A 21,638-nucleotide genomic window follows, 5' to 3' on the forward strand; every position below is an offset into this window, starting at 1 on the left:
CCGTCCCGCCTTCCTTCGGTACGTCTCTCTCTCTCTCTATATATATATATATATATAGTTATGGGCGTGAGTATGCAGGTTCACCCTCACTCCTTTTTGTGATTCCGTTTCTTCTTTTCTTTTTTGTCGCTTTTTAAATAAATAAAAAAGAACAAGAAAAAAAAACAAGTACTTTGTGTGTGTTTTGTCCTTCGCTTCTTCACGCCTCTCCTTCTGTATGATTGTGAATTGCACCCCCCCCTCCCCTGTGCAATGCGGGGGTGCCAAATGTGGCAGTGGCGATGGGACGTGCAAATCAAGTGGGATAAGTAACAAAGATGAAAAAGAGAAAACAGGAGAGTGTGTATGTGTGTATGCGCATGTTTGAAAGAGTGAGGGTGCATGAGACTGAACAACAACAACACATGACATTAGAAGCATCGTTGGATGTCCACCGCCACCGACGCCTACGTATGCATTAACCTTACAAGATGAGCCACATCACATACACGGCCAGAGAGGGAAAGCATAGCACACTGCTAACACACGCATCTCTTGCGTTTGTCCTCGTTTTCCTCTTTGTGCATATGTCATTGTGAGGGCAGTTTTTTTTTTTTTTGTCTTTCTCTTCTTCTTCTTCGGTTTCACCTCCTCACAGATGCAGAGGCTCGGTATGTAATGATAAACAAATGTGTGAGATTGCGGTGGCCCCCGTGCGCGAAAGCGTGGCGGGGGAAGGAGATTGATGGGGCAAGGACACACGCAGAACCCAAATCACCTCACCAGTTGGAAGCACAAAAAAAAAAACCGCATCTCAGGCACAACTTGTGTTACGCAGACGCCAGTGAGGTTGCGGCCTCTTCGGCAGACGAAGTTCCAGAAGCAGCATTCGTGGTCTCCGCCGTCTCCTGGCACTTTTTCTTTGGCCGTGCCACCTTCCGTGGCGTGCCAGGCGCCTGAATCACCTGCTGCTGTTTTCCCTCCGCTTCGTCTGCAGTAGGTGACAAGGATACGCCCAAGGCAGGTCTCAACCCCGCTCCTCGTCTAACATTAACATCATCAGGCGGACGTAATCGAAACCTTCCAGTGCGGCGCGGGCGTGGAGTCCCTCGGTTGTACTGCAGCGCTTGAACCTCGTCGTTTGTCATGGGCTGCAAGACCCCCTTTCCAAGCAGTGACTGCTGTTGAACCTCCGGTTCATCCGCGTCAAACGGCACGTCCTTGTCGCCGGGGAACGTGTACTCCTGCAGAAGACTTTGTGTGCCAGCAAGAGTTAAAGCTTCAAAGGACGCCTCAGCGGGCAAGTCATTACTTAAGGAGCCTCGTCGCCCCTTATCTGTCTCGCCCTTGGACGACGCTGGCTGGCGTGGTGTCGCCTCGGTTGCCTTTGGAAACGACTCCATCAGGTCATCCTCGCGATGGGGTGGCATCTGTGGCCGGCGCGGGTAAAATTGCTTGGGGAAGGCAAATGTGGTGCGGATTTCACTCTCGTACTCCTCTGGTGGGGGTGGCAGCGAGTCAGCGCGGCAACGTCTGCCTGCGGCCTCGTCTCTCTTCCCCTCAGTTGCCTCTGCGCCTTCTTCGGCTGACTGCGGCGGTTTCAATGAGGACACCATACCAGAGAAGACAAGGCGGGCAGATGCTGCAAAGCAATCCTTTGAGACCTCATCTACAGAGAGTGTGAAGTACTTCACCCAATCCGGGTCTGTAATGACGGAGGGAACCGCATCCGACGCAACAGGCTGAGGATGCTGAGGGTCAATGCCACTGCCTTCCTTCACCCGGTTTTGCTCCTTGTGTCCCATCACAAATTCATTGTACGTGGTAAGAACCTGCTCGCGAGACACCTCCCCCCAATCACACGCCTTGGTAAACTGGAAGAGCGGTTGACAGTCTGCATTTATCTTGACATCCAGGCTCCGTTCCCAGAGTTCAATGGCTTTGTAGAAATCTTCACCCTCAAGCTCCTGCCCTTGTGACTCCTGCGTCGTTGGCACCGCAGCCGCGCTGTTGGGGTCAGTGGAGACGATATCATCCAACACTGTTTCGGCTGCAGGGAAAGTGTTACGCTCTCGAGCCTCCGCAATCTTCGCCGCCCGCCGTATTTGTTGCAAGATGTCAAGCTCCATCCTCGCCTGTGCCTCCCTTTGCTCCTCCATGCTATACGGCACCTCGACAAAGGCGTACACGGGACGACGAAACGACCGCTCATGCGCCGGTCGCCCCTCCGCTGGCCGCCACCAAACGTTTAACTCGCTTGTGCTTGTAACATCAGTGGGGCGAAGAAGACCATTCTTTTCGTGGTCCCACCGACTCGCAAGCAATTGGTGCGTCTCCGCAAGTGATGGAGCTCCGCCATTGCCGGAGCTTGCGGCTGCGCCTTCGACAACGCTGCGGTCGCTCCTATTTGTGTGTTGCAAATGCTGCGACTGCCGCTCGAGCGAGCAGCGCGGGCAGCCCTTATCCAGCACCGCACGTTCCCGCACAGTGGCCTGGTAGTTCTCCCCGCATGCGGCACAACACCACCACACGGGGATTTGACTGGTACACGGCACAGAGCTCACATCTGTGTCGTTCAGCTCCGGCACCCATTCGTCTACTAGATCTGGGCGAACCACTGCGAGACGGCGAAGCTGCGGCTCCCAATTGCCTGTGTTCTTGGCCCTCTCACTGCTCGCCAGATGACTCATCGAGGCCCGCCGCACCGTATGCCCATGATGCAGCGCCAGCAGACACGTCACTCGATGCGGGTGATGTCGAGCGAGCGGCCACCAAGCACCCACGTAGTGGGCTGAGAAGCTTCCTACACCACTTGTGCGATAGCGCAGCATCGCCTTCTTCCCCCTCTTTTTTTTTTTGTTGTTGTTGTTGCTATTTTCTTTTTGCCTCACTTATATCTCTTCCCGCTCCCTTGTTTCAGAGGGCAGGATGACTAGTGGTATTCGTGCCCAGCGATGTGTGCCCGCGGTGGTGGCTATGCACAATCGCGGGGAAAGAAGGACATACAAAATAAGAGGAAAACCACCAAGACAGCACCAGCAGCAAGCAGACAAACACGTGTAAAGACAGAAATGCGGACCCCCTGCTACACCCCACTCCCTTCCCTTTCTCTCGCTGCCTGCAACATATATATATATATATGTATATTATAAGATCATTGCCAAAGGATCTCACTTATCTATCGATATTATTTATTCTGCATTTTTTTCTCTATTTTAGTAGCGACGCGGCAGACTTTTTTTCTTCTTCACCGATGACGCATTTTGTAGTCCCTTCGTGTTTCTACCAGCATTCACTGTTCGACCCAGCCCAACTTCTCCCACAGGCCTCCTCTTCTTTCGTGTTTTCTGTTCATGTTGTTTGCCACGCCGTTGTTGACGTGCCACCTGTGTCGCAGCGATGGTTTCGACGTCGTTGAGAAATGCAGACTCTTGCGCCGCAAAGTAGTCAAACGGTGCACCATCTGCCTGCTCCACCGCTGTTGTGCGCAACGCCGTCGTTCCATCGACGGCCGTCATGTAGCGTTCCGTGCGCATGCGCTTCGCCTGCGGTCCGTTGCGGTCTCTGCTCTGGTCACCCGCCGGCGCCGGGAAGCTGAGTGCGGGGTTAAAAAATCCCCCATGTGCCGCAGTGGTGGAGTTTCCGCCGGTTTCTGCATCTCTCGCACTCGCTTCATCCTGTTCCTCCATTTCCATCTCATCACGCCGACGCGCACGACCCGCCATGCGTGTCACTGCGACTCTTTCCGTTCCGTCCCTCCGTTCTCGCGCTGCCACCGTTGCCTCTTCGGGCTGTCGATCCATCTGCGGCGTTGGAGCGGCTACTTGAGGTTGAAAGCACACTTCGGACACCCACATCTTCACAGCCTGAAGAGGCGCAAGCGTGCGTGGCTGGACTGCGGCGGATGCACAGGCCTCGCACAGGGACTCTAACCCTGCGGTGACAATGCCAAGTGGCTGGTACACGCCCAATTCCTCGCGCTGTGCCTCGGTGACAACATCCTGCAGAAGAATGTAATAGCGGCTGCCGTTTGTGTTTGGCATCCCTACGTTGCCGATGAGCAACGCCCCTGCGCGAAGCTGCCGCATTCTGGCAGCCATCGCCGGATGGGCGGAGGTGACCGTTGGAGACGAAGAGATAGTAGCAGGGTGTGGCGTGGTCTCCCGTGGTGGCTCGTCCGCAATAAAGCCGCCAAAAATGGTTTTCGTCGTGCTACTGCCAATCTCCATCATGACATCCTTCTCGATGCGCACAACAGCGCTCTCCGCGAAGGGCTTCAGTCCCGATATCAGCGGCTCCCCGCCCGTTGAGAGTGCTGAGAATTCATCCGAAGCCACGCCGCACCTGTCCAGCACCTCACCCGACGGCAGCTGACCGGTGCACATGAAAAAGAAGTTCAACACCGCTTTGGGTCGCTGCGCTGGGGCCGGCACAAGAACACGCACCACCACATCGCATGGCTCCTTCTGCTTTTGTCGGTTGGGAAAACGGAAATTAAACGTGGCGCGCATCCAGCACGGAACGCAAAACCACAGGCGAAAAACGTGCCTCTTTTAGTTTATCCCTACTGCCGCACAGATTGCTGCCACCCTACAGCATAAAAAAGAGAGAAAAAAAGAGGGAATAAAAGACTGCGGCACTCCGCGCGGATTCCCATGTAAAGGAAATACATAAAGTCACATGACACACCACTCATGGATGCACATAGACACCTATACGTATATATATGTATATGTATATATACAGCACAGCACTCAACTATTGCCTTTTACTGTTTTTTTTTTTTTTGCCGTCTCTTCGTTTTGGTGTGTACGTCGTGTTCCACACTCTATTCCTTAGCGCCGATCAGTCCCTCCCCAAAAACAAAAAAAACGCGCACACACACAGAGAGAAACAAAGAGAGAGACGCATTCGCGAAGGAGCAAAAAAAAAAACACACACACACACACCGAAATATTAAAATGTCTCGCTGTGACATTTAAGTATCCTCCCCCCTCAGCATTCGTAGGCAGCTCCAGCCGAGTCACCCGCCTCGGCGGGCCCGCACTGGCATCCTCCTCCTCCTCCTCGTCACGACCTCGCTTTCGTTCCTGCTCCGTCGCATCACCCTCGCCTTCTCTAGCAGGCTGTGCGAGACGGTTACTAACGGAGAGCCCCGCGTCGTTGACGCAAACTCCTGTGGCTAGTAGTTCCTCCTCAACTGCATCCTCGTCATGGGGCTGGCTGTAGACGTTGCTCCCTGCATTATCACCGCCATCAGTTGAAGAAGAGCTGCGTGACTCGCTGCGATCAGTTGCCACCTCGTCATCTTCTGGCGCTTCTTGTGGCTCCTCAACACCCAGTTCCTCCGCATGCTCCACGGAAATCCCGTTTGCATAATCCCCCTCTTCTTCGTCCTCGTCCTCCTCCTCGGCATCATCGTCCTCTGCTGCTGCTGCTGCTGCTTCTGGTGGTTCCCCCACTTCCTCTGCGTCTGCAGAGACACCTTCGTCAACTTCCTCAGCCGGAAGGCCCATCACATCGCTGGCAGCGGGAGCAACTACATCCGTGTCACATAGTCGCTCAGCAGCTGCAATGTCCTCTACAAGAAGCGAGCTAGCATACGCCTCCCGCGTCTTCCAAAGCTGGTACCATGCTTCGACCTCTTTCTCCGCACCCCGCTCCCTCGATAGGCCCGTGGACGTAAGGTGTTGGGTGACCAAAGTGTCCAACGTTTCCTTCATGCGATGTTGATTGTCTTTTAGCACCTTCAACACCGCCATTGCCGAGGCGTAGCAGGTGGAACTCCGCACGGCGTGCGGAGTGATGGCCTGCATCAGCCAGTTCGTGGCACACAACGTTGAAGGAAAGACAGGCGTGTTCTTCGTGAGCCGCTCCAACACAAGAAAGGCGTTGCGGTGGAGAAAAGGAACATCGCGCTGGTGCAGAAGAATGTGCACGAGCGCACGACACAAATAGGCGTCTAGCTGGGTTGTGAATGCAGGGACTTCGGCCTGCATCTCCTGAACCGTGTCCTTCTCACCAGGCGACATCGCTCCTGCTTGAGCCTCGCTACCAGGCGCGGCGGTGGCGGCGGCAGCAGCTGCTGCCACCGTGGCGTGTGCGGCAGAAATGGATGTCAACGTTCGCGGCTTCGGCTCGAGGAGCGCCATCAGTGCCTCCGTCGTAAGCGTCAGAGGAGACGTGGCGACGTCCGTGGTTCCACCCGCCGTTGGTGCTACGGCAGTGTCGCTTACAGACGGATGGGAAGGGACCTCCACGACGGTGTCGTGCAAAGCGGCACGCAGCAGCGCCAGCAACAAACCCACGCGCTTGCACTCGCCGTCTGTGAAACCAACGAAAAAAGTCATGATAGCGGTGACTAGCGAAAGCACAACGTCCACAACGCAGTTGTAGTCTTCACTCACTCTCCCCTCGCTGCCCGACGTCCTGCTGGTGTCCAGCAGCCACTTCATAAAGTGGTACACAAACAGCGTGTCCTCCAGACTGAGAAGAGCACGTGGAAGCAGATAGGAGGTCGCAAACGCCACGGGCTCTAAAAGCACTCCACTGCGACGCAGATCGTCAAGTAACGCCCCTTGTGCACCCTCACAATGCTTATAAAGCGCCTGATGGGCTTCCTTCTCAAGTCGTATTTGCCGCGTCTGCTCCTGTAGCCAGCGAATAGAAGGGTCGCTGCTCAGCTTGCTTCCAGTGTTGTTGATGTTTTTGTCGATGCCACTGCTGTTGCTGTTGCTGTTGCTGCCGCCGCCGCCGCCGCCGCCGCTACCAGGCCCACTACCGGCATTAGTATTTGCTCGTACAAGGGCAGTGGCGTGAGCGTAGAACTGGTTCACTTCCTTCGATGCCGCAATGTACACAGATTCATCAAACACAAAGTGGGCGGCTGTGTAGTGGGACAGTGTTCGTAAAATTGAAAAGGGAATGACACCATTGATGGTCTTGACAGAGGCCGCGGTTTCCACATGGCCCATAACATCAAACGGTGCTACATTGAAGAGCGCATCGACACTCGAGACCGGTTTTCCACTGGACCCCTTGCGCTGCACCTCCTTCACGGCAAAGCGGGCTGTGATGCGTAGGGCAATGTGTGGCATGGCAACCATGAAGACTTCATCCTCTGGTGGCCCCACTGGAAGTAGTGTTTCCATACAAAGCAGCAGGTCATTAATCACATTGTAGTCCCGCGCACAGGTGAGAAGCACAAGCTGCATCGTCCCCGCCAAATCCGCTTGCACAGTGTAGATTCTGCTGTGCAAGCGACAGAGGTGCAACAAGAGGCACTGCCCAAGCGTAAAGTTTACGCTAGCAGCACCGGTTTCATCATGTTGTGTTTGCGATGACTGGTGCATGTTTGCCCGCATGGCTTCTTTTTCCTCTTCCCTCTCCTCCGGCTCCGCCTTCTCCACCGGCACATAACACTTCTCCTGCAGGGCAAGGCGAAGACGTGAGGCGGCGTCACCTAAGAGAGCGGGGGTGAAAAAGGTGTCCCAGCGACCGCGGCGAAAGGACTCAGCGGCACCCTTGGCAAACCACTGTGTTGTTGACGGGGTAAGGAACGCCTTTGCCTGTGCCACGCTGTACTGCTCCTCGTGTTCAAAAGTGAAGCCAAGCATCTCGTGTAGGATGGACTGCAGAAGTTCCAAACCAAAGACGATCGACGCACGGGCCTCCCTGCGAAGCGCATACTCCGCCGCCCGCAGCAACACACCACCATCAAAAGTGAGCGAGTTGTCACGCCACAGCACAGAGAGAAACGTTGCGATGAGTCCCACGCGATTTGCATCTGCAGATCCAATGCGCTCCGCCTCCGCGTATCGCCGCATAATCAAAAGACCCTCGTGGGTGACGAGTGTGAGGATGGCCGCTGGAGCCCCCTTAAGCAGCTGTGTGTGAAGCTGCAAAAAGTTGTTCCCATACCCAACTGCCTGCTGAAACAACTTCTCCGCCACCAGCAGCGGATTCGCATAAATGACGGGCTGCAACACTTTCTTGTAATGAGCCACGTTTGACTGCGTCATGCGCTTTAGCGATTGAGTAAAAAGTGCTTCAAGCTCCTTAGAGCGAAGGGCGTCATGCGGGGCACGATAGCAAACCGAGGACGGACGCAGCAGCCAATGTAGCCAACTGTCCATGTGAAGAAATTCAGCAGAAGTTGTTCCAAATTTCACAACCGGCCCTTTTTCTTTCATGAGAAGCAGCAGAACCTGAACGCGACTATACAAAATTGGCGAAGGCGCAAGAACGCGCATACACGGCATGACCACACGAATTAGGTACCGTTCCGCCAATCCCAGCGCGAGGCGAGATGTCACAGCGTAGTCCCTTGCTTCCGCCTGCGCATTTAAGACGTCGTGTGGCTCCTCCTGCTGCTTCTGCTCTTCCGCCTCCGCCTCTGTCCCCGCATGCACGAGGTTCAGCAGCTGCGCGCACTCCCCGGTGAGGGTCTCCACCAAAGAACAAAGAAAGTCTTGAGACGCCACGTAGGCGCAAATGGTTGACAAAAGCGGAAAGTACGCTTCAAGAGCTCGCAGCGGGGCAGAAAATGCATACCGCCCCAAAGTGTTTTTGTTGTTGTTTCTATCTGCCTCCTTGACCTTCTCCTTGTTGCAAAGGAATGTCTGAATCCGCTGCAAAACTCTTCTAGGAATACTACCTGCGCCTGGCATAGCGACTGAGGGAACCAGGCAGACGTTAATTCCCATCTCGGCTCGCATCTGTGTGATGGTCTCCGCCATGAGACCCGGAAGCCCCATCTCACACAACTCCAGCGCAAAGCGGCAGGGCATCACACTCTGTGCAGAGGCTGCCTGCTTCACAAAAGCACCTGTCGCAGCCGCAGAGACTCTGCTTGGAGACGTCGTTGTTGTTGCCGTTGCTGCCGATGCTATTGGTGTCGTTGTAGCTCCCGTGGCAGTCGCCTCCGCAAGATACTGGCCCCATTTGGGGCTGGGAACAGGGAACACCATCTTTGAGAACCGCGGCCCTGTCAATTCCCCGTTCACCGGAATACGTTCCTCCTCCTTGGAGTGTCCACCATTATTCAGCGCAGCTGCACTATGGCGCTGACGCCGACGTGTGCTGCCTGCATCCACGGCAGAAAAAATGAGCTCACTGTACGCTTTCTGCACGTACTCGTCGACGGCCGCCGTAAGAGAGGCGAGACCCTCACCAGGGAACACCATTGCTGCGGCCTCCAGTGTGCTTTGGGGGAGCTGCGAGGCGGCGAAGTGATAAATGGCGAGCGCAACACGCAATGAGCAGACGTCTGTCAGATAAAAATAGATGGCCAACTTTTGCCGCCCCTCCGTATGATGTGTTGGGGAAAGCCCAATGCACAGCTGCATGCAGAAGGTGAAGAGATGTACCCCAATGAATTCGCGAATATGTAGACGTTCGAGCAGCCTACCAATGGGCGGAAAGTGTGTCTGACGCCAATGCGTTTCAGATTCCCATGCCGTATCTGCACGCGTCAAATGCCACCGTGTTGTCTCCCCCCCTCGAATACCTCGATTTGAGAGAATGTACGTGGAGCTCAGCACTGCGCCAATTGCGGTGCTCAACAGGAAGCTGTGCACCTGGCCCTCCCCGAGCAGCCTCCCCAGTTGTTCGCTGTACCGCCCCACAATGAGTTCCTCCCCATTTACCGCGTTTTCGCCGCACGATTCCTTTTTCAGCCTCGCCCACTCTGACATGAAGCTGCGCAGGGTGTGCAGCAACTGGTACGTTGTTCCGGGCGCCTGGGCGACGAGGTGCAGGCAAAACGACTTGCAGAGAATCGCTGTGCGACGAAACCGCGTCCTGGCAACTGTGGCTTTGAATGTCTCCTCTGACACCGCGCCCCAGGCTGCCAGAGCAAGCTGCTCTGTCCTGGAGTCCCCCACACTATCCCCGCCGTCCTCTGCTTTTTGGGTACATGCGTGCGTGGTGGGGTCTGTCACTGTTGTTGTCTGCTGCTGCGCTGCACAGTGGCGAAAAAACTGCTGCCACGCCGTAAAGTCGCCACCTTTCGCTGAGAGCTGCTGAAGAAATACGCAGAGAAAGCAAAACCACAAGGAATTTAGTCCCTGCAGCAGCGCGTCCGCCTCCCCTGCCTCAGACCCAGCACTCTTATTGGTATTATCATTATTATTACCCTCAGCTTCCTTATCTGGCTCCACACACGCCGCACGCAGCCGTCGCGAGAAGAAGGCGCCGGCGATGGCCATCGCAGCCGTCTTCGTCCCCGCCGGAAGCGATGACGAACAAAGTTTTTCCGAAGAGACGACACTGTAGCAGTGCAGCATCGCCGCCACACGCAAGAAGAAGATCTCCAGCGGAGCGGGTATTGGGGCCTCGATGAAGCAATTCACAGAACGGCGGATGCATGCAAGCATCTCCGCTCGGCTCGCCCGTTCAGAGGCACCGATGATGTCAAAAAGCGCCGCCGCAAACGCCACCTCGAGGTCCCGCCCTCTACGCACCTGTGTGTCGTGCTCCGTGTCGTCATCGTAAAGAAGCGCCAAAAGCCTTTCCTCCACACCCTCGTGTGCCTGCATCTTATACACAAACCAAGTATCTGTGATGCGTATACAAACGTATTAGCGGCTCCTTCAACGCTTCTTTCCCAACTTACCTTTGCGCTGCAAGCGGGCAAAGAACTTCCCACCCACCCACGGAACCGTAAATAATACAACAAACAAAAAAAAACAACAACAACAACAGCAACAACATAAAACCGAGGGGTGGGGGGAACACATGCAGGGCACCTGAAACAATAGATGATACACACAACAACTTCCAAAGAAGCAAGCAGGCAAAGACAGAAGAGACGCGCCACGCGGTGAAAAGGTGAAACTGATGGAAGACGCAGACAAATAAACGATAGGAAGACTCCCAGCAGCAGCGCCGCCACACCGTTACTGATCCCCTGCCTTCACTACCACAACCCTCCAGCTTTCATTCCTCCTTCCCTGCGATGTCTCCCATGCCTGGGGGGTTCACAAGCCCTTTTCCTTCATGGCATTAATTTTTTTTTTCCTTCTTTTCATTCCTTTTTCCCTCCTCCTCTGCCGTCCTTTACTCGGGGATTCTCACGTATCACGTTTAGTGATGCGTCAGACGCTGTAATTATTAGCAATCCGTGTGACCAGCCACCGTCTCTCAGTCCGCTGTCTCCTTCGCAAGGTGCACAACCCCAGTCACACGCCACACTATTGAAACAGTGAGTTCACCATCACCTCATGTTGACCACTCAGTACATATGGCACAGGCAATAAAAATCCCACCAACTTTGGCCGGGGCTCGTAGTTCACCGCCTTGCCTTTTGTGAGACGATGAAACCCACGCTTGGCCGGTGCCTCGTCTGAGTGCAGGCTGCGATGAATCTCCTGCAGTTGCTGCTCCAACTTCGCCACCCCTCCACGCTTCACCACTTCACGAAGAAAATCAGCATCCTCGTAGATTTCCTCGTCAATGTCGCCCTCCGCAATGTGCAGGGCACGTGCAGCCTTTCCCTCAGCCGATTGAGACATCTTGTGGTGCTCGGGGTGACCCAAAATAGTCACATGGGACCGGTTTTTCTGCACCTTTGCCCGCAGCCGCGTTTTACTCTTAAGCACAGAGTGAATTTGATGCAGTAGCGGCTGTGCCACGGTGCGCAGCTTCACACCGTTTGGTTGCACCAGTTTGACTCCCCAGTACTCAACACAGGCGTCAACGTCTCGCATCATGCGTCTATGCAAGTTGTTGACGTCTTTGAAGCTCAACGGGGTGTCATTTTGTGTCTTTGTTTGCTTGTCATCCGTCGCAAGGAGGTAAAAGACACCAACGAGATCGTTGAGGTGCTTGGCAACCACCTCCATGCTATGCTTTATCTGTGCCTCATCGGACCGCACAAAGTCAGGGAGGGCGTAGTACTGCGGAAGCGCTACCGCACGCGCAATGGGGGGCTGCAGCTTGATACGTACACGAAGAAGTTGCGAGTAAACCATCACGTAATGCCTCACCGCAGCCTGTGCACGCTGGCGCTGCTTGGCCTGTGGATCCTCACCGTCGCCGTCACCCTCCTGTGTCTCTTTTGCCACTAGTTCCATTTGCGCGTGCCGCAACGATTCGAGCTGTTCAAGTATGTTATCCTCATCACCACCAGCGCTAGCATGACGCCTAGCCCGCCTCTTCATCTGCTGCGCCTCAAACCATGCGATATAGTCCTCCTCCGTCTCTGGTTTGCCACTCGCACGCTTTCGTTTCTTGCCACGATCATTGTCGGTAGTGGCATCAACCGCCGCTGCAAACGATTCCTCATCTTCATGGCTTTTGTCGCCACCCGCCCCATCCATGTATCCGTCCAATAAAGACATCTCATCTTCGTCTGCATCGTTCATCTCAAGTGCGCCAAAGATGTCATCCATAGCGGCTTCCACATCTACCGGCGTGGCGGCGTACTCACCCGTTGACAAAGAGGCGTCCAGGGGACCGCGGCGACGCAGCTGTTGCGGTCTTTGCTGGGATCGGTGCCTCGGCTCCCGCAGCCGCTCGGTTCGGCTTCGCTTTGCGGCCAATTCCACCACATTCTCGTCGTCGTAGTCATCCCCCTCGTGATAGTCGTCAATTTTAGGGGCGTCGCCGCTCAAGTCGTCCCACGCATCCACCTCGTGACGCCCCGCGCCCCCGCCGTCCAATTGCTCATTCACGATCTCGCTCAGGGACTTCTTTTTCCTCCGCCCCGAAATACGTCGCGATGCTGACATGGCCTACGCACACACACGCACAAGCACACAGACGCTCCTCCCACCACAAGTTCTCCTCCTCTTGTGCACGATGCGTCTCTCTCTCTCTCTCTGTGTGTGTGTGTGTGTGTGTGGTTCTTTTCCCCCCTTTTATGTTGGTTGTTTCACTCGTAATGCGGCCCACTCTCCCCTGCAATCGGCAAAGTGCAAGAAAAAAAAACGGAAACAAAAGAGCAGGCATCTACCAGAGTGAAGGGATGGATTGCAGCGGCCGCACCACACGGTGTGCGGTGGTTCAGGGAACATCTCACTGCGTTATGTAATGTTTTATTTTATTTTGTAAAAAAAACACACACACACACATGTATATTATTCTCGGTGCCCTTGCCGATTCCCTCTTCACCATCAGCTTCCGCCCGTTAAACGCTCAATTCGAGGAGTTCCTCCTCCAACGTTGTTGCCCGTCCACCACGTCGTTTCCTTCTGGGTTTTGTGTCCTCCTGCCGCAGCACACACTTCGCCTCATCCCCATCTCCGCCATTGTCTCCTTTCTCTCCCCGCGCTTGAGCATCGTCGCTGGCGCCTTCATTCTTATGCGGCTTGGGCGCGGACGCGGCAGCTCCCTCACGCTTCAGTGTCGCGTGCAACGCACACTTCTCCGGCGTGTACTTCTCTCGCATGCGCCGCGTGTCCGGCAGCTGTCGTATCCGCACTGGCACCGTTTCCAGCACACCGCGTTCCCGCAGCTCCTTGTACAGGTAGAGACGGCGGTTGTTGAGGCTGTAGCGCCTGCCCTCCTTGTCAGTCAGGACACACAGTAGCGGTAAATCGTATGGAGTCAGCTTACGGCGAAGAAACTGATCGATGGTGCTGACAATTGTGCGACCGCACGAAAAGGTGGGACGAATACGAGAAAAAGTAAAGTAGACGGTTGCAGGGTCTAATTCCACAATCGATTCATCCTTCACCTTCGCTTGCATCCCACGCCGCCAGAACAGCAAGTGATTGAATGGATGTCTCCTACTGACGTTAATAGAGCTATAAATAAATATGTCCGTCTAATGTTTGTACGCACAGCTGCTACTGAGCATCGACGGAGAGACTAAGGGTCGTATCTACACACCCACACACACACACACACACACACAGAGAGAGAGAGAGAGAGAGAGAGAGAGAGACCAGCTCCCTTTTTTCTCCACCCCTCGCCACACTCGTGGTTCCTTGCCACCTTTTTTTAACGAAAAAAAATCATCGCGTGTGTGCATGCATTGGCGCGTACACAGCAGCAACGAAAGGAACACCCCAAGGACGGAGATGTACACGGGGAGAAGAAGGCAAAAACAAACAGAAAAAAAAAATCTCTGAAGTTGGAAAAAAGAAACCACAGCATTATCACGCAAAAGACACGACCACAAAACGACAGCATGTCCAAATGTCTCTATGGGACCTCCCAAATAACAGACATATTTTTGTTATGCAGTCACTTCAGTTCATGATTCCTCCCTTTTGCGTACGCGTGCCTAGGCGTCATTGCGTCTTCGCTGCGTCGTCGTCACTCACCCCCGTTACGCGCAGAAGCCTCGTGGTGGGAGAGTAGTTCGAGAGGCAAAGTATGGGTTCTCGCGGTGCCACTTGGCCTGCACCTGCATCCGCGCGTCGTGTGACACCTCCGCAGCCACACCCTCATCACCGTCCTCGCCAGCTGCGTGGCTGTCCTCAACTTCACCACCGCCTCCCGATAGAGTGGCTCCCAGCGTCACCTCCCCAGCGACCTTATCACGCCTTGCTGCGGCACCCGTCGCATCGTTGCCGTAAGCCTCCTTTGCTGCCTTCGGATCGCTCGTCCCCCCCCTTGGAGCGAGTAGAAAGGCAAACTCACCAAAGTGTAAATTTTTATCCGTCACCACACCTGCGGAGGGCGGCTTCGTGCCTGGTGGCACGTACACCGAGGGCTCAAATGAACAGCTACGATCCCCCTTGACACTCGCATTCCTCTGCATCAGTGTGGGAGTCGCATGCAGCGGTGGATAAATGACCGTTGCCGCCATTTGCAACTGCTCTGCGTAGTCCCTGCGACAGCCCGCGTGTTCACTCGTCGACGCAACAACAGGCAGACTCTCACGGCTCGCATTCAGTTCCGCAACTGCGGTAGGAGACATGGGTGAAGGAAAAAGGTTATAGCAGACATCGCGGAAATACACCTCTTCCAAGTCCAGCACCCGCCCTTCCCCCACGGCATGCACGGCATCGAGAGATGACGCCGTTACCTCCAGGCTTATCGGCAATGAGGGCACCAACTGACGTTTGAATGAAAGGAACTGCACATCACAGCTCCGTCGTACATCCATGGTGCCCACACGGCGATCGTCCAGAAGCCCCAAGGCTGTAAAGCTATCAATGAAGCGCAAAAACACGTCGGCATGCGTGTGCGCGCAAACGGTTTCCTCAGGAATGTCCTCCACACGTAGCTGTCGCAGGGGATGCAGGACAATGTCAGGCGTCGGCGTCGGCACCGCAAAGAGGGATGGAAGTGCAGGGAGCTGGCGAACCTCACCCACGCCAATAACGTTTGTGGTGGAGGATCGCTCCTTCCGCACAGCTCCGGCACGATCTTTTGTTTTTCGCACCGGTGGGTAGGCCCGGCCCCAAATTCGCTCCGCCGCAATCTCCTTCGCGAGAGGGATCGCCGAGCCGCTTAGCTCTTGGATGTACGAGAGTACAATTAGGTCGTAGATTTCCGTCAGGCAGTGCTGCACCACAGCGGAGAGCCGTGCCTCCCCAACCCCGTTGATCTCCACAAAGCAGGAGGAGTCGTAGATTTGTGGTTCCAGCCCCCAGAGTGTGACGTGCAGCTCACCAATAACGGCCTCCAACACATCCGCCTTTATCTTCCCAGTGCCTAACTTCTCGCGGACGCCAGACGGCAAGAGGTCACCGACGCGAAGGGTATCAAACATGAACTCCAGTGTCACATTCATCTCACAGGCGTCGCGAAAACAGTTAAAGGCGTAGACGCTCTGGCTGTACGTCCACTGCCTATCGGGGAAGAGAAGCATCATTCGATTGGAAAGGTGATTTCCCCACGAATTATCCCCAATGTACTCCAGTCGTTCAAACGCCACACGACGACGGTGGTGCATCTGTTGCGAGGCACTGTCAAAGGTGTCAGGGGCTTGAGCGGCAAGGGAAATGTCAATCACATTCATGGCTTTAAGCATACACAGCAGCTTACCAAGGACCTCGCTGCGCTGATTCACACTCCACCGCGGCGACACAAGCTCCGGGATACGCTGAAAGATGGGTTCACGGTAAAGCACATCAGACCAGACGAGGTAGATGTCATCAATGGGGTAGCCTCGTATAGCCAGCAGTGCCAAACTATCCAACACCACCTCACGACAGGCATGATTGGTGTGGCTCGCGCGGTAAGCCGTCACTATGTGTGCCTTTGGCGTCGTCTGTGACTCCTCCATGCAGAGACGACAATAGTTCTTTGCCTCCTCCCTGAAGAAGAGTGTTTCAGCGGCCGCCACGGAGCGCAACGAACGGAGTGGTTGGGCCCCATTCTCCTTCGTCGCCGCAGGCCCCGTCGTGTCATCGGCAAGGAAGCTCACGTAGTTGGAAAGCACATCTCCAGTGCCGGCGGCAGGCGATGCTGACGACGACGATGATGCTACGGAGATGCCACCGTTGCCACTCCCAACAGACGACGTGAAACCAATCGGTATGCCCCGCCGTGTGTAAGACTGCGAGTGCGCCACCTCAACCCGCTCGAGCGCCAAACGACGCGATGAGGTGCTAAAATTCCGGCACACCCGCTGCATCACTTGCCACTCGCCCCACAGCAAACCGCAAAGACGCGCACATGTGCCAACTACCCGCATTTTTCCCGTTCTGCCACTTTTCGTGTGTACAGGAGCTAAGCGGAGACACACAACAATGACGACAACAAAATAAAAGGAAAAAAAAAAACGATGATGAATGCAGTTGGAGGCACACACTCTTCCCTCCCTCCTTCCTTCTACTTCTCAATCGTGGGTAGTGCATGTGGGGAATAAATCAAGGAGTGAACAACAAAAAAGAAATAGCGGTGAAGTCCCCTTCCCCACGGAGACACGCGCTCAGTGCCACGGACGTTCAATCGTCATCACTATCAGCAAAGAAGGCACCCACGTCTTCCACAGATTCGTCAGCTTTCCCCCCCCCAGCCAAATCCTCTTCGTCTTCACCTCCCTCTTTTCCCTCCACTTGCTGCCGCTCTTCTTCTTCTTCCACCTCTGCCTCCTCTTCCTCTTCCACCTCCTCTCCCTCTGACGCCGTTGCATCTGCATTCACCGTTATCCCTGTGGTGCCCCTCATCAAAGCACTAGACGAAATCGCCAACACGCCGTCGGCGTCGTAGCCTCCACTGCCCTCCGTGTCGCCATAGTAGCCGTGCGTGTCACCGCTGCGTTCGGCCTTCATCGCCAGTCCACGGTACAACTCGTTAAACTTGAAGAAAACATCGGCGCGGTTCTCAAGCTTTGGCACAAATGGCGTCGAAAACGGATACGGCAGGTCCAGCGGGCGCGGACGCAATGACATGCAATACGTGCAGCGCACAACCGCCTGCCGCTCCTTGGTGTTGAGGTCCACCCTCACGCTGTTCCTCAGACGACATACAGGGCAGTCAAAGGTGGTCAAACACTGCAGCGAGCGCGGTTGCTTCGCGGCTGCCGCAAACTGCTGATGCCGTTTCCTGTCGTCGCTCTCCTTTTTGGCACCCTTCTGCACCTTCTGCAAAAACAAACGACTGTGGCGTGACAGGCGTGGCGTTGTAGATGAATCTCCACCACCACCGCTTCCGCCTGCTGCTGACGGCATCTACGAGCGCACTCCTCCCAAAGAAAGAAAGAAAGAAAAAAACAGTGGTCCGTGGCGACTACACACGAAGGCGGGTTTCGCCGGCAACACCTTTTCACTTGCGCCACGTTGTTTTTCTTTCCTCGGCGCAAACAAGCAAACAGAGTGGGAATCACCTCTTAACCCCCCCCCCCCCCCTCGCGCGTCGGCGAGAGTGCAGGTGCAGGCTAAGGCCCCAAGGCCTTTCAGGAGAGGGGCCCAGAAGGAAAACATACCAGTGAAAACTTGCGGAACTACTGGTGTTTGTGTGTATGTGCACATATATATGCAGGAGAATAAAGAGGCAGCGGGTAAAACGAGAAAACCACAAGGAATGTCATGAATGCTCTCAAAATAATAATAATAATAAAAAAGGTATTCTTTTTTATTATTATTTCCTTTCCTCTTTTTTTGTTTCGTTTTGCCTTCGTTCATTACCTCACGCTCAGAAGGTTCCTCTGCGACATAAATTTAGGCAGAACCATCAGACACCAAGACGCATGAAACAACAAACAAACAAACCTAAAAAAAAAAAAAGAGGCAACAGGCAACGTAGCAAGACACCATCACTGACTACCACCAGGTCCGTTTTCTTCTTCTCTTTTGGTGTGTTTACAACGCAACTCCATCTTCCTCCTCCCCGTACTCTGCCGGCGCAAAAAAGTGTGACCCGTTGTCCTCGTCATCCTCGTCCTCAAACTCAATGCGGTGCATGGCGGCCACATCCCCGCCACGTGACGTCGCCGCTGCCTCCGCCCCAGCGACCGTACCTGTTGCTCCCGGCTGTGTAAGCTGCGCGAGGCCTGTTTTCGCCGCCGTCGTGTCGGTCACGATGTTGTGTTCTTGCAGAAACTGGCGGTCCTGCTGCATAAGCTCCTCGCGAAAGCGGAAGAAGATGTCCACGGGCTTCTCCAGCGGGAGAAACGGAAACTCCTTTCCGGTCCCGACGCGACAGGAGCGGCAGTGCAGCCTGGCGGATCCGGTGCTCCGCACGAGCTGCACAGCAATGGAGTTCTTCGCATCGCAGAGCGGGCAATCAAATCGTGCCGGTATTTTGTACTTGCTCTCCTTCTTAATGGGAACGACGGCCTTCTTCTTCTTCCCCCCCATTGGCCTGGTGAGGCACCACGACGAGAGCTACACGCGCAAACACAAACACCGTCAACCGACAGCAGTAACAAAGGCGCACCTACTTGACAATGGCGACCGATGACGACAGCAGGCGCAGGCAGACACACACACAAACGCCCAACACCACAAGGCCCCAAGTTAATTCCTCTGCAGCAGCGTGTGTGTGCGTGCGTGTATGTGTGTGTGGGGAGGGAAATCGAGTTGTGGAGGGTCAACACAACAACAACAGAGAAAAGAGGCAGAGGCAAAAGTAAAACAAAACAACAACCAAAATGAGCAGAAAAGCACATGAGCGTCTCTGTGACTTCTGTGTGTGTGTGTGAGAGAGAGAGAGAGTGAGTATGCAGTCGTGATGGGAGGCATTTGCCCCTAATCTGGAAAACGAAGAAGCACATATTTATAGTGCCTTCTGTTTCGACCATATATATATATATATATCTTTTTTTTTGTTTTGCCTTCGCGTAGCCTCCGTTTACAAATGTCTATTAATTAATTTTTTTTGCCTCATGTGGTCACATTTATTTCCACCTTAATCGCTTTGTAGACGACACATCACACTTCCCCACTGCCACCAGCAACACAGTCAGCCACCGCCGCCGCCGTGTCATTTATGCCCCAACGCAAAAAGATGCAGAGAATACGTGTTGTGTGCCCAATGGCTCCCTCCTGCGAGGCATCATCCACTCATAACTTGCGTTCCTTTTTCACAGGTGGCGCATGCCTTGTCGCGCCGTCGCTAGCTGAAAGTGACCGTTTCTTCACCACCTGCTCTTTCTGATTGCTCTCAAGTGCCGATGACCAATGCGTCGCTAATCGTGCCTGCGTCTTCTTTAGATACGCATCTGCCTCCTCCACCAAGAGGCATGCCTTATCTTTGGTAGCAGGTTCAGGGCCGTCGGTGGCAGTCGCCGTCGTCGTCGTCGCCAGAGGCTTTGGGTGATCAAACATGAAGAAGTGACGTTCGTACTGCACAGGTTGACTGCGTGAAACAGCAGAACTGAGCGCCTTAAACACGGCAACCTCGCCATCGCTTTGCGTTCCACTTGGTCCATTCTTCTGCAGTAGAAGATGCAGGTGACCTGCTCTCATCGCACGCGCTGTGCGGCCGGCGCGGTGAACGTACTGTGCGAGAGTCTCGGGTGGGCTATACATAATGACGTGGCCAACGTTAGGCACGTCCACGCCACGCATCAGGGCATCGGAGGCAACAATGCATGCATCGGGGGACGACTTAAGAAGCGCACGCCGCCGTTCACTCTCGGTGGAAAGCGTCGTAAACTCCGTCGCCTGCACGCCAGCGGAAAGGAGAAAATGACCCATGACACGTGCCTCCTCTGCCGTGCGACAAAAGACAAGGATTCGCTTACCGGCATCATCGTTGCAGGACGGGTAGTCACTGGGCGAGGAGATGGTGGCCAGTTGAGACGCACGCCGTCGATAACCGAGCACACGGAATTCCGCCTCGTTCTCCTCCTCCTTCAAGTTGTCATCATCCTCCTGCTGCATGTCATGTGCGCCATCAGCTCTGCTCTGCACAGCATCGTTGTGGCTGTTGACTTCGTCGTCGTTAGTCCCTGAGGAGGCGACAACCGCCGTCGTCACCGCAGGTATGCAGCCGGCTCGCTGCTTCGAAATAATCGTTCGGACAAGTTTCAGCAAAACGGCATGGCGATACCAGTCCTCCACGAACACCACGTGCTCCTGTAGCTTTGGGGGAAGGGCGAAGGAAGTACGCACCAGCTGTTGACGTGAAATAGGCAAGGCTGCCGCGGGGTCCCCCGCCCCCTCGCCGTCGCTCTCTGGTTGCCCGTCCGCTCCATCCTTGGCACCACGACGCTTCTTTCCTTGTGCCTGGACCTGCTTCGCCAGTTGCAGCGGCTCACCCTCATCCTCCCGGCGAATGTCACTACCGAAGCTGTCAAGGGCCAAATGGCGACAGTTCCGCAACCGCACCTCTGAGATGCGGGCGATGTGTGAGGAGAGAGTCGCAGAGCAAAGCATTTTGTGCAGGTTGTACGTCAACTGCACAAGGCGACGCGTGCCACCCACGCCACCTAACCGCGTCATTTGTTCCTCCTCAAAACGCTCCACCACTTTGGCCACAAAGTTGGCAAAGTTGCCCGCAAGCACCTGATCCGCTTCATCAATGACGAGGAGGCGCAGGTCGGCGAGAGAGAGTCCAGGCGTGCCGTCCAGGTGACGCAGCAGACGTTGCGGTGTCGCAACCAGAATATCCACACGGGAGTAGTAAAACAACCGTGACGACCCCCGTGCGACGCCGTCATTACATGCGTCCTGAGCCGCAGCATGACATTCATACGTGTTATGCACATCGCCAGGCTCCGGATTTTCTGCATCAACTGAGCAAGAGATGCTCGTTACAACGGTAGCAGTGCGTACAATGGATTCCGCCTCCTCCCGCACACTGTTGCTCGCTTTGCAGAGAGACTCCACGGCGATGGTTGTGCCACGAGTGAGCTGCTCCAGTTCACGAAACACCTGCGTGCCAAGAGCTTTCGTTGGAACAAGCACCAAGGCCCGGAGACGCGTGTGGTCCACGCCTCGCTTACACTCCGCCACTAGACGCAGCATGGGTAGAAGGTAACAGAGCGTCTTGCCACTGCCAGTGGGGGCAGTGAGACAAAAATCCATGGGAATCCCGCTCAGCAATGCACGCTGGACTGCCGGAACCACCGCCTGCTGCACTGGCAACGGCTTCTCGTAGTACAACTGCTGCTGCAGAGGTTTGAGCAGCCATGAGTCGCTCTCCCCAAGGCACTCATCCCACGCAACCGTCATTGCTAAAGAAACTCGAGTTCTAACACACGCACACACTGTTGTGTGTAGACAACAAACAACCAGAGAAACCCCCAACAAAAACCTAACTAAAGACAAAAGAAGAAGGCGCGGCGACGGGGACAAGACTACTTGATTTCC

The 21,638-nt window shown here is 54.9% G+C and overlaps 9 protein-coding genes across 9 annotated transcripts, besides 16 other annotated features; all 9 read right to left on the minus strand.

Moving 5' to 3' along the window:
* The first annotated feature begins 37 nt into the window (after nt 1–37).
* Nucleotides 38–57: a microsatellite.
* A 78-nt stretch (nt 58–135) lies between these two features.
* Nucleotides 136–168: a sequence feature (A-rich).
* A 641-nt stretch (nt 169–809) lies between these two features.
* On the minus strand, nt 810–2,810 carry TraAM80_03303 (uncharacterized protein; the record flags this gene model as incomplete). The annotated part of the gene is made up of 1 exon (XM_029380279.1): nt 810–2,810. The coding sequence occupies one exon, from the start codon at nt 2,808–2,810 to the stop codon at nt 810–812; it is 2,001 nt and encodes a 666-aa protein (XP_029239799.1).
* Nucleotides 2,811–2,826: 16 nt separating this feature from the next.
* Nucleotides 2,827–2,864: a microsatellite.
* A 240-nt stretch (nt 2,865–3,104) lies between these two features.
* Nucleotides 3,105–3,130: a microsatellite.
* A 64-nt stretch (nt 3,131–3,194) lies between these two features.
* On the minus strand, nt 3,195–4,490 carry TraAM80_03304 (putative cyclophilin 15; the record flags this gene model as incomplete). Its single annotated transcript, XM_029380280.1, has 1 exon — nt 3,195–4,490. One exon carries the CDS (start codon nt 4,488–4,490, stop codon nt 3,195–3,197), a length of 1,296 nt encoding a protein of 431 aa, XP_029239800.1.
* Nucleotides 4,491–4,689: 199 nt separating this feature from the next.
* Nucleotides 4,690–4,722: a microsatellite.
* Nucleotides 4,723–4,814: 92 nt separating this feature from the next.
* On the minus strand, nt 4,815–10,517 carry TraAM80_03305 (putative helicase; the record flags this gene model as incomplete). The annotated part of the gene is made up of 1 exon (XM_029380281.1): nt 4,815–10,517. One exon carries the CDS (start codon nt 10,515–10,517, stop codon nt 4,815–4,817), a length of 5,703 nt encoding a protein of 1,900 aa, XP_029239801.1.
* A 133-nt stretch (nt 10,518–10,650) lies between these two features.
* Nucleotides 10,651–10,691: a microsatellite.
* A 480-nt stretch (nt 10,692–11,171) lies between these two features.
* Nucleotides 11,172–12,710, minus strand: TraAM80_03306 (protein AATF/BFR2; the record flags this gene model as incomplete). Its single annotated transcript, XM_029380282.1, has 1 exon — nt 11,172–12,710. One exon carries the CDS (start codon nt 12,708–12,710, stop codon nt 11,172–11,174), a length of 1,539 nt encoding a protein of 512 aa, XP_029239802.1.
* Nucleotides 12,711–12,785: 75 nt separating this feature from the next.
* Nucleotides 12,786–12,802: a microsatellite.
* Nucleotides 12,802–12,823: a microsatellite.
* A 285-nt stretch (nt 12,824–13,108) lies between these two features.
* TraAM80_03307 (uncharacterized protein) lies at nt 13,109–13,669 on the minus strand (the record flags this gene model as incomplete). The annotated part of the gene is made up of 1 exon (XM_029380283.1): nt 13,109–13,669. One exon carries the CDS (start codon nt 13,667–13,669, stop codon nt 13,109–13,111), a length of 561 nt encoding a protein of 186 aa, XP_029239803.1.
* A 137-nt stretch (nt 13,670–13,806) lies between these two features.
* Nucleotides 13,807–13,836: a microsatellite.
* Nucleotides 13,837–13,867: a microsatellite.
* A 387-nt stretch (nt 13,868–14,254) lies between these two features.
* Nucleotides 14,255–16,573, minus strand: TraAM80_03308 (RNA-editing complex protein; the record flags this gene model as incomplete). The annotated part of the gene is made up of 1 exon (XM_029380284.1): nt 14,255–16,573. The coding sequence occupies one exon, from the start codon at nt 16,571–16,573 to the stop codon at nt 14,255–14,257; it is 2,319 nt and encodes a 772-aa protein (XP_029239804.1).
* A 253-nt stretch (nt 16,574–16,826) lies between these two features.
* TraAM80_03309 (RNA editing complex protein MP90) lies at nt 16,827–17,552 on the minus strand (the record flags this gene model as incomplete). The annotated part of the gene is made up of 1 exon (XM_029380285.1): nt 16,827–17,552. One exon carries the CDS (start codon nt 17,550–17,552, stop codon nt 16,827–16,829), a length of 726 nt encoding a protein of 241 aa, XP_029239805.1.
* A 19-nt stretch (nt 17,553–17,571) lies between these two features.
* Nucleotides 17,572–17,594: a microsatellite.
* A 329-nt stretch (nt 17,595–17,923) lies between these two features.
* Nucleotides 17,924–17,943: a microsatellite.
* Nucleotides 17,944–18,073: 130 nt separating this feature from the next.
* Nucleotides 18,074–18,107: a sequence feature (A-rich).
* Nucleotides 18,108–18,182: 75 nt separating this feature from the next.
* On the minus strand, nt 18,183–18,680 carry TraAM80_03310 (uncharacterized protein; the record flags this gene model as incomplete). The annotated part of the gene is made up of 1 exon (XM_029380286.1): nt 18,183–18,680. The coding sequence occupies one exon, from the start codon at nt 18,678–18,680 to the stop codon at nt 18,183–18,185; it is 498 nt and encodes a 165-aa protein (XP_029239806.1).
* Nucleotides 18,681–18,858: 178 nt separating this feature from the next.
* Nucleotides 18,859–18,887: a microsatellite.
* Nucleotides 18,888–19,022: 135 nt separating this feature from the next.
* Nucleotides 19,023–19,041: a microsatellite.
* Nucleotides 19,042–19,121: 80 nt separating this feature from the next.
* Nucleotides 19,122–19,139: a microsatellite.
* Nucleotides 19,140–19,385: 246 nt separating this feature from the next.
* On the minus strand, nt 19,386–21,500 carry TraAM80_03311 (ATP-dependent DEAD/H RNA helicase; the record flags this gene model as incomplete). The annotated part of the gene is made up of 1 exon (XM_029380287.1): nt 19,386–21,500. One exon carries the CDS (start codon nt 21,498–21,500, stop codon nt 19,386–19,388), a length of 2,115 nt encoding a protein of 704 aa, XP_029239807.1.
* Between the last annotated feature and the right edge of the window lie 138 nt (nt 21,501–21,638).

This window comes from Trypanosoma rangeli (assembly GCF_003719475.1).
Source record: "Trypanosoma rangeli strain AM80 chromosome Unknown Tra_15.4_contig_00085, whole genome shotgun sequence".
Classification (NCBI taxonomy): Eukaryota; Euglenozoa; class Kinetoplastea; order Trypanosomatida; family Trypanosomatidae; genus Trypanosoma; species Trypanosoma rangeli.